Below are 13017 nucleotides of genomic sequence, written 5' to 3' on the forward strand. Positions count from 1 at the left end.
CCCGGGGGGCGCCTCGCAGCCAATCGCCGCCCGCCGCCGGCTCACGCGCCCTCAGCGCGCGCGGAGCGGGGGCGCGGGAGGGGGGGGAGAGGGGCGTGAGGGACCCTCGGGCTGGTGCCCAAAACCCCCCAGAAAAACCCAAAAAAACCCCAAAATCCCCGTTCTGCGGCCGTTCCTCCGCCGCGGCTGCACGGGCAGAGCCGAGGGCCTGGGCCCAGCCCGGGGCCGGCCGGCCGCAGGAAGGGGCAGGCGTGTCCCGTGCCCGCCGCTCGGCCCCGGCCCGGGGTCCCCTCAGGCGCCGCGGGTGCCTCCGGCCGCCGAAGAACCGGGACGGGCTCGTTTCACCCTCTGCAAACATCGGGGCCCTCGGCGCGAGTTACCGCGGCTCCGAGCGGGGCTCCGGCAGCCGGGCAGGGCGGCGGGAGGGGAAATGCAGCCCCGCGGGGTCGGGGGGGGAGGAAACCCGCACGGGGCCCGGCTCCCCGCGGCAGCCGAGCGCCTGCCCTCGCCGCGTTTGCCGTGTGGCGTTCACCTGCCTCGTCCCGGCCTCCTTCTCTGCTGGCTCGGGCTGTGATCAGCTGCTGGTGCCTGAGGAGAGGCCGTGCTGCCCACTGCCCTGCCTGCCACAGGCGGAGGAAATGACAGCTTCTCTCTGCCACACAGAGAAAGCTCATCACAGCCATTCCGAGGTTTTACCTCGCGTGTGAAAGCTGGCATTAATCCTAAAGATGCAATAGTTGGGGGGAAAAACCCAACTGTTTTAGTGAAATGTGGCTCGAAGAGGAAGTGGCTGCTTTGAATCAACCCATTTTGGTGAGGGTGGCTCAGGCTGCTCACAAAATCAATCCCAACGGCGAAACCTGGACCAGCCGCAAGTTACAGAGAATGACTAATTTCTCATGAAGCTTTAATGATGGCTTTGAGCACAAAAGAACAGAAAATTTCAGAAGTGATTAGCAGCGCTACTGATTGTACAGAAACTCTCTTAGCATGAGCATTTTTATTTCATTTCAGCACCGTGCTGGAACATGACATCAGCATGGCTGGAAGGAAAACTGGGATGGAGAGGCCATGGGGCCCACGCTGGTGAGGAGGAGGGCCTGGAGGGGAGTGCAAACTGTGCTTCCCATGGAGGGGACAGTGAGCACCAGCATTCAGGGAGATGCTGATACCCCAAGCTTCCATACTGGGGAACCAGTCTTCTTTTTACTGCCATGAAAAACATGCAAGGAGACAGGCCAAATTTCCTCTTTGTGCAAGATCAGCCTGACCATCCTTCCTACCTTGTCTCTGAGCACACAGCAGGGGTCTTCTTCCTTACAGCAGCCCCTTGGCATAGATGACAGCACCAAGAAAGTATGACTTGGTGACCAGGACACTCTCCCATGCCTTAGGTCCTCATCTCCTGAGCCTGCCTGCCTGCTGATTCTTCCTCAGAAGGATTTGAGCCTTCTTTACCTGTGTGAGGAAGAAAATGGGCAGGTGGGGTCCCTGCTGGGCCTGCAGGAGATGCAACCCCCTCCACGTCCCACTGCAGCTTAAAGGAGCTGGCAGGTGAAGAGGGTTAATGGGGCATTGAACATGTGAGGTGAAAGGGGACATTTTCGAGAAAAAGAAATAGAAATGCAACAGCAATACTAATCACTGTCCTTCACTAATCACCAGGAGCTGTGTCTCAGCCCTGCATCTGCTGCCCCTGGCCAGAGCCTTGTTGCCCTCTCAAGGTGCCATGGAGAGCTCAGGGTGGCTTCTCCAGAGAGACAAGGGAGGCTGGTACTTCAATCAGCATTTCTCTGCTCACAGGCACCAGCAAGTGTGATCACAGTGTGGGAGGTGAAGAATAGCTGGTGTTTTACTGCAGGTTCCAGAGAAAAATGCAATTGTGACAAGCTCTGTTTTCAGCAGTGATCAAGAAACACAAGCTCAAGAGCAGAGCCCCCTTGGACAATGCTGCAAAGAGCAGCATTGTCCAAGCAATACCAGCCACTGTGGGGAGGGAGAGGAGGGAAAAGAAAAATGCCATGCCTTTATAAATTAAAAAGCTTTTTTTCTCAAGGCTAAAACAAGATTTCTGTTTTAAGATACTGGGAAATCAGCCTCTGACCAGCACAGAGAACAAAGCTCCTTTAAGCACTGGCGAAACTGAGCCTACAGCCTTGTCTAAAAGGAGCCTGTGTTTCTTGCTCTGTTGCTCACTGTGCTCAGGGCTCCCGCTCTCCCTGCTCCCTGCCCGCTCCTGCTGCTGCCCCAGCAGGACACAGGGATAAGGCATTTTCCCCTCGCAGGGCTGCTGACAAAGGGCTGTGCCACACGTTTCCTCGAGCTCCGTGGGAATGCCCTAACTGCACAGTCATGAGCTGAACCCTCTCCCTCAGTCACTGTCACCCACCACACCCCAAACATCCATCGCACCCTGCTCACAGCCCCAGACAGCTCCAACCTGCTGCATGAGGAGCTGCTGTGAGCAGCCCCTGGCAGGGATTGTCAGGGGACAGGAGCTTCGGGTGGTGTAACCACAGTGATGGGGCAGCGCCAGCACTGAGGAGCAGCTAACCAGCTACAGCCACCTCTACCCCCCCGTCAAAGAGCTGCAGAGGAGGCAAGAGAGCAGCAGGCACAGCTCCAGATTCACCACGGGCAGCAGTGCCAGCCTGGAGCCTCAGGCACCCTTGGAGTGGCCCCGTCTCAGATTTGGGGCTGTGGGCTCAGTTTAACGGCACCACCCCGCCTTCTCTCTCAGTGCAGGGGCCAGGACAGGGGCACACAGCTGGGGACAGGGGAGCTCGGGGCGAGCTGGGGACCAGCCGAGAGGAGAGCAGGCAGCGCAGCAGCTCAGCGGGAGCGCGGGGCAGCGCGGCACAAAAGCTGCTGCACCTGCAGAGCACAGCCGAAAGCAGCTGCCTCTTGCAGGAGCCCAGAGGAAGCTGTTGGGCCTTTCTGTTAGAATATGGACTGAGCAAGGGACTTTTTTCGCTTTATAAATAGCAACAGCAGAGTTAACCCGTGCTGAGGTGCACCGAGCTGATCTGCCTTACTTCCTCATTGACATGCCTGGCTGATCCTGGCAGAAATCAGCAAATTGGTACAGAATGGCAGGAAAATCCCGTGGCAGGTAACGACACCATGACAACTACCTCTGGGAAGCCTGAAGCAGTTTCTTTCCACTAGAGAAAGTCACAAACTGTTTTATTTCAATTGAGAGAAATTTATTTTCCCCCATGTTGAATTGTTCTCACTATTTTATCTCCCATCCATTGTTCTGAACGAGATAAAACCAAGTGTATTTGACAACTGCAGCCCCCTCCTACTTTCCAGAAGAGTCTGAGAGGGTTTGCTTGGGCTGAAAACACAGGGATCAGAGCTACTGGGTTTGAGGAGGACAAAGGCAGAGCCCTGGATACAAAAATCAGAGATTAGACCATTAGTGCTTTTCTCCTATTCTAGCTAATCCCAAAAATCATTCCTAGGGTGAAAAAGTCAAGTAGCAATTTCCCTTCTTGGGCACTTAGCTCAGCCCAGTTTCACCAGCCACAGCAACATTGCTCTCTCTGAAACTGCAGCTCTAAGGCAGCAGTGGGACAGGGCAGCAGAAGGCAGGGCTGCTGCACCTGGGCAAAGCTCACATCCTTGCAGCTGAGCAGGATGGATGGAAGGACCCAGCCTGCTGTGCAACAGGGCTGGGCTGGATGTGCTCCACGCCCTCACGCCCTCTGATTTATATCCTCTGCATGGCAGGAGCACCACCTCCTCCTTCAAACACTGCTGGGCTTTGTTGTCTTTTCCCCCAGGACAGTCCCGGAGCTTGGGGGAACAGAAACGAGATGGAGTCCTGTGCAAAAGCCCAAAATCCAGTCTAAAGTTTGCCCAAGAGCCAGCACAGAGCCAGTCCTCGGAGCTCTGAGGGAAAGCAGCCATCAAAGATAAACAGTGAGAGCTGAACATGGGAGGAGAGCACGGCCTGGGGGACCTGTGCTAGAGTTGTCCCATCTCCAAGAGATGGATGGTGCCAAGCTCTGCACATTCAACGAGGATGTACCCAAAACACAAGAGCTAGTGAGAGCTGCTGCAAGCCATCAGGAAACACCACACTGCCCTAACCACTTCTTTCTGAGAGCCCAAAAGTGCACTCAGGAGCACTTGCTGGGCTCCCTCAGCTCTGCTCACAAGGAGGTAGAGTGTCCATGAGCAAAACCCAGCATCACCTGGCATCTGGTGTACCTCAAAGTCCTCAAAGAGCAGATTAAGAGTCCAGTGACCGCGTCCAGCTCTGAGCACAGCCCACAGCAGGAGGAATAAAAAGACAAATTGCCGCCTAAAGTAACCTAAAGCTTCCTCTCAGTAGAATAAGCCACCACATGAAACAAATTTCAGCAACAGCATCACCAAACTATGGTCAGCTCCAAAGGAAGTTGGGAGCAGTCATGCTTTAGTGGCATCACAGGGCTTGGTATCCTTGTGGTAGCAGGCAGGGAACCATCCTTTCCTGCAATTATCTTTGAATCTGTATTTTTGTAGGGCAATCCACTAGTCATCTTAGAAAATAGTAAATCCCACAACAGGGTTGAACTTCTCCCAATGTCTCCTTAGGTGTGCAGCGGAAACCCAAGGAAACACTGAAGGAAGTACCCTTGCTCAGCATCTGCCACTTCTATACTTGGTCATTGCCTTTAACTTGGAAAAATCAGAAAGTAAACCTTGACATGGGGGCATTTCCAATAACTTATTTTTGTTAATTTACTCTCTTCCTCTACAGTCAACATTCCTCCATATGGAAAACTTTCCCAGAGCTGCTTCTTGATTTATTTATTTTTTTTTTTTACCAAGCATCCTCACCTCTCTGGTGCTTACCTATTCCTCAAGACAGTCAATGGCAAAAGGGACACTTACCATTACACCTGCAGGCAGGAAGTCCCCAAGAGCTTGAAACAGCACTCTTGGGCAGAATGCATCTGAAAATGCAGCCTTCCCTGGCAGGAAAAGTGTTACAAGGAGCTTAATGCTCTAAACATACATTTAGGATTCTTTCCCCTGAGAGATCCCACTTAACAGGAAGACTTTTGCTACATTTTTTTTGAAAACTGTGCAGAACCCCCAAATGTTTTGAGTGACAACATTTATTATTGCTATATAACTCTGTAAGAAATGAGTAACCTACTACAGCAGTACAAAGCTTTAGAGAGGCACGAAGTTGTTATAAATTTGGTGTGGACACACATTACCTTTCTCTTAAACAGAGACTGAATTGCTGTGGAGCCTTGCTGCTGCAGTCTCCAGAGGTCTCCAGAGGAAGCCAAAGACAGACACAGCTCCTCACAGGTAACTGTGGGACATGCAGGTCATTCCATGCCCCCTCTCCCATTTCCCTTTGCAGAGGAACGAGTCTGTTATCAGCCTTACATGATGATGAAATTCCTCATTACTCACTGAGGCTGTATTCCCGGACAACACCTCAGGACAGAGCTGGGCGTTCTCAGGGTGCCCAGACAGAGCCCCCACACATCTGCCTCGTGCGGGCGCTCCCCAGGCTCCCTGGAAACTCCTTTAACACCTCAGAGCACACTGGGGCTGCAGCTGGGGCCAGAAGTGCATTCCAGCTGGGCTTCCCCTGCATCTGCTAACTCAGAAAAGAGCCCCTGAGGTAAAGGGCCTGCAGCTGGCATCAGCTCCTGTGGGGTGGGTTGGTTTTGTCCAGTAGCGCTTTAAAAAAAGCCCACAACAATAAACAAACAAAAAAATAATAAAGCCATGTGTTTATTCACAATGAGCCTAAAAATCTAAAAGCAAGTCCAAGGAGCTGTTATTTTTGCTTAGTGCAGCTTGAGAGACTGGGGTCTTTCCACACATTGTGGACACACAGATTCAGAAGATTCCAGCCCCATCCCTATAACCCTGGTACTGGAGAGCCCATGCTGCTGTGGGAGCACAGCAGGGCAGTGCTGCCGGAATGAATTTAGCAGGAGCAATTATTTTCTTATGGTGCTTCTTTTGGTAAGTGCAGAAGTGCAAAGCACCACTTAAAAACTCACCAGAGGCAAGGAAATTTGCTCAATGTTAGTGTTTCTCAAATGGCAAAGAAATGAAGAGGGAGAAAAAAAATTCAGTTTGTAAAGGCATAAGGGTATAAAATTTTTGTCATTTCCATAGCACAGGTCACACTGTGCCACCCACTTGTACTTTCCAAAACCTGTATCAGGTTGAGAAGACAGAGGCTGAACCCAGACAAGAGAAGTAATTGGTGGAGTAATTCTGACTGCAAGTCATAGAACCTCCAAAAGTGAGGTTTGTAACAGAAGCACTTCCACCAGAAGACAACTGCAACAGCAGAACTGAAACATGAAGTTAAGGTACATAAATAGAAACCTCAGAATTACAGGACAAAGCTTTATCCTTTTTGAACTGCTATAGATATTTTCACACGTGGGAGCTGCAAAACCAGTTAATGACACTGTTACAGGTCACTGTTACTGACGTGGAGGTGCAAGAAGTTCAAGAGGGGACAACATACAGGGAACTTCATGTTATTTTCCAAATGTGACTTCATGCATCACTCCACCAATAAGGGCAGGTCAACTGAAGTTCTCATCCAGTAGAGTACAAGAGAAATCCCAGCTTTTGGAAGTACCTGTGCTCATTTCCTCTGAAGTAAAACATTATTTCCAACTCAATATTCTGGACCTGCTTCAGTCTCAGGGTCTCTGCAGAAGGGTGGGTTTCTCTAATGTGGGTGACAACAGAGGGCTGGGATCCATGTGAAAAGCCCTCTGCTAATCCTGCTTTTTGCTTCAGCCACTCCCCTGCTGTGGCTGAGGGGCTCAGCTCTCTGCATGGGCTGTCACCACACAGCTCCTCCACCGTGTGGCCGCAGGGTGACACAGACCTGTCCCCACCTGCAGCGCCAGGGCAGCCCTTGCCAGGCAGCTCACCATCCAAGAGCCGTGAACACAGCACTGTAATACAGCCATAAATTTCTACAATCATTTTTATTAGTTATGGAAGAATCCCCACTAGTATTTACATAGTGCAAAAAAGCTGTTATTACTCCAAAAAGTACGGTAGACAGAACAGTTATCCTTCATACAGCAAAAAAGAAATGGAACAAACCCCTTCATATTGTATTTTATAATGGTTTTTCTACTACTTTAACCTAAATATTACTATAAATTTTAAGACATTAAAGATTAAACAGCTTTTCTTATTAGAATCTATTTAAAAAGTAAATTATATGAACTATTGATGAACATTTAGAACGTGGGCTGTGCCAACTGAGTTTCTACTTTCAGCATTAGCATTCATTGGTGAGGAAGTTTTGGGTTAGACATTCTCATGTTTCCTTGTGTGTGGCAGGGTGAACCCTCCGTTCCTGGTTTCTATGGCTTGTTTCTGCTGGGTTTTGTTCTGTTAACAAATTGCCATGTCCGATTTTTAAATGGCTGACACTGAAATCAACTGAACAGTTTCATTAGTTGGCACAACTTCACAAGAAATACTAAATGACAGTTTCAGCAACAGCAGCTTTTCAAACAATAATACTTTTTTTACATACATATTTAAAGTAACATTATTAAAATTTAAGCTTGTGTTAAAGAACTGGACAGAACCACATTGTGTAAGCTCCCACCCACCCAATAAAGACACCTCTTAGCTTTACCAGAAGAACACCAACAAGTGCATTACTGAACATTTTCTATAATGAATTTTTAAAACACAGGTCAATACTCTCTGTCACTGTTTAGCTTCAATCCTACAACAGCCTGCACACAACTTAAGCAGATAAACAGGCCACCAATTTAAGCCAGTGGCACTAACACTCTAAAGCATGTGTGAGCAGGATCAGGGCCTTTGCCTTAATCAGACATTGCTACCTGGTCCAACTAAGGACTGAAGTTCTTCAGAATTTTTCCCCTTTACAGATTTATAATCCATATTTTATTATTGACAGAGATACTTAAGAGTATTTATATAAATAGGTTGTATATATAGCCACCTCTATCAGTTTTAAAGATCCCTACCCCTACCACAGATACATTATTTTTGATTTTACCAGATAAAGTGGTGAAATCATTTCTATAAACAATGCCTTAAGAAAAGTAGATTTGTTTCCCGAGTAATTATTTTCACAACAAAAATATCTATACACCTATAACTACAGAAACATCTTTTCATGGGGACAGTAACAACCTGTATAAACTGCACACTTTTACACTGAAATAGAAATTCAACTACTTTTTTAAAAAATCATGGTATTGTAGAACATTTGTATGCTTTCTTCTTAAATTCTGCTGATAATAGAACCAAAATTACCACAGTGAGATACTCTCCTTAAGTGCTTCAAGTGGCAAGGAACTTCCCTAATTTCCGATGCAAATGGATCGCTCCCAAAGCAATTGCAATTTCATTCTTACAGTTATTGCTTATTCCCAGCTTATCAAAAAGGAAGCACTAAACCCAGTTTTCTTTACTCAGTTTCAGTTTGCTCCCCTAAGGGTAATCTGCCACATTTTAAAAAGAAACTAGTTCCTTATTTGCTGGCAAATTGAGAGATAATTATAAGTGCTGTACCACTTTCAAGAACTCTATTAAAGTTGTAGCAAAATTGCAGTTAAATAGTGGGCTGAATATTACAAGACTTCTTTGATAGAAATGTCAGAAAATTTTAAAATGACAGTCCAAGTTCAGAAAGACATATAAAAAGATGCGCCTCTGATGTTAATACTTCAAGATCAAAAGTTATTTGAATCACTGGCACTGAAAAAGCTAAAGGAGAAACTACAAACACCTTTGTTTTTTGATGTTCTGGCAAGTTTTGCCCTCAGTGTATGCACTGATCTCACCTGTGCCGAGATGTGCTTACACATCCAAGGGCAAGTTTTGCCTGTCAGCAGTTCAAACACCTGTCATGTCCTAAAGCAAAAACTCTTCAAACATACAGACAGTAGAAATCTGCCATGGGGGCAGTGAAAGGTTTAACATTCAGGAGGCATCATTCCTTAGTCCTTGTTTTCCTGTGAAATAGGAAAGGCCTGTTCTAACACCTAGGAAGATTACACTAAGGAGCTAAGAACATGACAGAACAGCCAGTTGTCACAGCAGCTCTCTACACTGCTTATCTACATAGCATTTGCTATGCCTATAGCTATCAAAGCATTATTTACATAATACACAGTTTCTATTATTCTCATTAGCATCCAAAAGCCCAGGGCTAGATGACTTCTAAACCTGGAGTCTTATTTTCCCAGTGCAACTTAAAACACCAGCATCACTACTATAAACATTGGTCCCATGTTCCTAAGTGTGGACTGAACACCCAACTCAGCTAATTTCAGTTTCCTGTGGTTTTCAGCCTACCCAGAGGCTTTTCATGCATTTTGATACAAGTGATCAAGAAAAATGAAGTGAAATTAAAAGAAACATGTTTGCTATGAAAGTGTTATTCACGTGAGTTACTCTTTGGCTACCCCTGTGGTGAAGCTCCTGCTGCTGGCAGTTTCAGTACATCCCTTGCCAATACCAAAGATGGAAAACAGACTTCTGACGTGACAGGTTTAGGCACACACTCCATCCTCAGTCTGAAACAAATTCATCACCAGTTAATGCATTTCTCTTCAGTATTCAGGACAGAACATGGAACAGTTCTCTAGCAACAGCTATGTTCCAGGGAGGGTGTATTTTTGTTTCTTTTACCTCTGCACCACTGAAATACTTCCCCAAACTACAGGGCACTTCCTCATTTCCTGGAATAACTACTTTCTTCTCTATCTAGAGGTCAACTCCCAAAGCTGTTACAACTGCAAGAACAGACAAAGAGGTCAAGTTTTCAGCAGTAGTTCTCAAGATACATCCTGGCCAGGATGACAGCATGCAGGTGCAGAGATAGCCACCACATCATTCACACTTGCTGTTAAAGGATTATTCTTGCTTTTTGCAGTGTTATGCAGAATACAAAATGCAAAACAGCATTCCTGAGGTAAGTGACAGGAGAGAGAGGAAGTCATCAGTTTACTAAAAGCCCTGAATAGGGAGTATGGTTAATGAGTCACTTAGTGTGGTTTGGCAGACAGCAACTGCAGAGAGAATGGGGAATTTTTGTTTTCTTTCCTGTTTTGTTTGTTGTTTTTTTTTTTCCTTTTTTAATGCAATATTTCTACCTTGTAAAGAAAACCTGCAAAACATGAATTACATCCCTCTGGTTTAAAGTTTTTCTGGAATCAAAGTTATTATAGCTTATTGTAACCATTTCAGCTATCAGCAGCTTTTTAATGATGCATTCACCAAGATCAACTAAAAAGCTGCATCTATCTTAGCATAAGAATCACACACAATTTCTCTACTGTTTAATTCTCATTAAGATTGCAAAGGGCTTTTTCTAGCTTTTCATGAAAGAGAATCAAAATTTTCATTTTACTTCTAGATAGAATTAGAAAGTCATGGCCAAATACACTGACAGGCCTAGTATAACACTATACCACCAACATGAATTGTTGGTACTTTGTCAGTGTTAATGTAGATAACCTGTTTGAAAATAAGCTTAAGAGTCACAAGTTCAAAGCATTTTTCTTAAAACTGGTCAGTTACAAGATGTTTCCTTTTACAAAACATCAAATGAATGCTTACTGACAACTTTTCCACACGGTTTCTAATCTGGGAAATCAATACTGATTAAGAGCTAAGATAGTTTTTAAATCAAAAAAGTAACAGACAGCTACAAAAATATTGTTGTGAATTAAATACAAGTATTAAATGTTTAACAGTGCAAAATGTTGAGATGAAGCATATGGAATAATGGCTGCAACCTTTACAACAGTTAGTTTTAATAGTTTCTAAAAAGTTCCTGAGTTCCTGCTTATTTTTAGGGCATATAGATGGAATCTGTGTGTTCTTTATTCAAAGAACTGCAGATGGTGGGTTTATGTTGAGTGTTACTTGCGTGCTTATCATTTGTCCATTCCTCCCCGTCAGTGATGGGGTCAGCCTGCTCTGAGGTCTCCATTTCTTCCTCTTCACTTTGTTCAGCGTTGTCTTCTTCAGCACCACTAAGGGTCTTCCCGAGCTGCAGCGTCTCCATAGTTCTCTGGGTCTCTGAAACCCAAGACTCAATTCTGCTATTAAGCTGAACTTCTACAGAAATTGGTTCATGGGCATAATCCTCATCATCGTCATCTTCCTCCTCCTCCTCCTCTTCCAGCATTCCTGGCACAAGAGTACTGGTGGTACTGGTCATGGAAGAATTCAAAAGATCTCGGCAGCTGCCATCCAGGGATCCTGTTTCTGTGCTCTGCTGTGAGGCCCACTCCAGATTGTCATCTGGTTTCACCTCATCTTTGTCACCTGCGGTGGATTTTCCGTGATTTGTTGCTGAGGTAGTGCCAGTTGTAGCCAGAGGTGGTTGTTTACTAAGAGTGGTTTTTTCCATTTGGCCATTACCAGCTTTTTCTGGTACTGCAGCCTTGCACATGGATTCTCTCTCATTTTCAGAGGTCTCTAACCCATCAGATGTTTCCACCATATTTCTCCAGTTTGTTTCTACAAATTTTGAAAGAAGTTGAAGTAGGAAACATTAATTCCTTGTACATAAAAATATTTTTCCTGAGCATGCAACAATAGCCCAAATAGCAAAATGAGCTAATATTCTATGCTTTCTAGAAAAATTTCTACTAGAAAAAAAGGGGAAGAAGGGAAAAGGAGAGACAATGGAAAGAGCTGTGAATAACTTGGGGTTTTTTACAGTACCCTAAAGCAGACATTACAAAGTTGAGAGTTTGTGCCACTTGTTTCCTTTGTAAACACCAATTGTAGCACTAAGACTGGTCAAAGAGGTTACTCTCAAGTATAAATTAAAAGAAAACTGCCACCATCTTCAGTCATTCGTTTAAGGATTTCTTATATAATATTTAACTCCTGAAACAAATTTAAGATACCACAAAAAAATTCACTGAAAAGACTGCATTCTCTTTAATTCACTCTCAGACCAAAAATAAAAGAGAAGGCTTTTGACTTCTAACAAGTAGTCTCCCTTTTATATCCTTTTTCATCTGGGCTTAAGCAGCTGGATAAATGAACTCACCTTTGCTCACAGTAGAATCCCTCACTGCCATCTCAAGTTTTAATGTAAGCTACATTAAAAATGTCCTATCTTCAGAGACCTCATATTTTAGTTCCTGCTGTCAGCAGATCTTCCTCAGTCACATGATCAATTCTGTGCTATCAGTTTTAAAACAGTTCAATAAAACAGGAGAAGCCACCTCCACTGATGTTAGATACCTATAACACTTCTGAGGATTAGAAATTACTATTTTCTGTATTTTTTCAGGAAAAATTACTTATGAAATTAACTGAAAACTAACTGATCTTTTCTTACCCCTGGATATTGTAGAATACTGTGAATCAGGAAGAAGGATTGGGTCTTTAGCTACATTTCACAACAAACATCTGGAAAGCCTCAGCTTCTATTTCCAAAGGTAACTTTAAGCTACTTACCATATTCTTTCTCATTGACCTCAGATATGGGTTCAGAAATAACACTACAGAACGAGATAGCACTTGCTGCAGAAGGGTTACGAGAATGACCCATGTGGTGTGGGGCCTTCTTGACATTCTTCAAGGCTTCTTCTGCCTGTTCCTGCTCCATTGCAGCCACCATGTCCCTGTAGGCTTTCCTGGCCTCTTCAGTTAGGGATACCAGCTTATTAAACAGATCCTAAGTACAAAGGAAGTTTTATCAGCAGTAATTCTTACTAATAGTTTTCACTTTACCTTACTCCTTTCAGTCCAAGGTACACCACATATCAGCCTCAAGATTAACACCAAATACCTCAACTTTATTGAAGAATTATTTCTTCTCTGTATTTAATAATAAAAAACACCACTCCAGGTTTATGCAACTTTGAGGAGATGGACATACTTTAGGATACTGTTTTTCTTACATTCTTAAGCTTTCCAGAGAATTTCAGGTTACAGTTTAAGTCTGTTTAAAATCTACAATGAGATTTTGTGACCAAAGTGTTTCAGCACAGTCTCTCA

At 45.0% G+C, this 13017-nt stretch overlaps 1 protein-coding gene and 1 long non-coding RNA gene across 4 annotated transcripts in view; one reads left to right on the forward strand and one right to left on the reverse strand.

The window, feature by feature from the left end:
• The first annotated feature begins 1516 nt into the window (after positions 1–1516).
• On the forward strand, positions 1517–6665 carry LOC135281131 (uncharacterized). Its single transcript, XR_010347880.1, has 2 exons — positions 1517–3112; positions 3789–6665. It is a non-coding gene; the product is annotated as an uncharacterized LOC135281131 (long non-coding RNA).
• A 296-nt stretch (positions 6666–6961) lies between these two features.
• Positions 6962–13017, reverse strand: part of SECISBP2L (SECIS binding protein 2 like) — a 28072-nt gene continuing 22016 nt past the window's right edge. For all 3 annotated transcript variants that reach the window (XM_064389749.1, XM_064389748.1, XM_064389747.1), the window contains exons 17-18: positions 12475–12694; positions 6962–11520 (exon numbers count right to left, since the gene is read on the reverse strand). In XM_064389749.1, the coding sequence (XP_064245819.1) occupies positions 10847–11520; positions 12475–12694 (894 nt within the window). In that variant the 3' untranslated portion in view covers positions 6962–10846. The remainder of the gene's footprint in view (positions 11521–12474; positions 12695–13017) is intronic.

This window comes from Passer domesticus, chromosome 14 (assembly GCF_036417665.1).
Source record: "Passer domesticus isolate bPasDom1 chromosome 14, bPasDom1.hap1, whole genome shotgun sequence".
NCBI classification, from domain to species: domain Eukaryota; kingdom Metazoa; phylum Chordata; class Aves; order Passeriformes; family Passeridae; genus Passer; species Passer domesticus.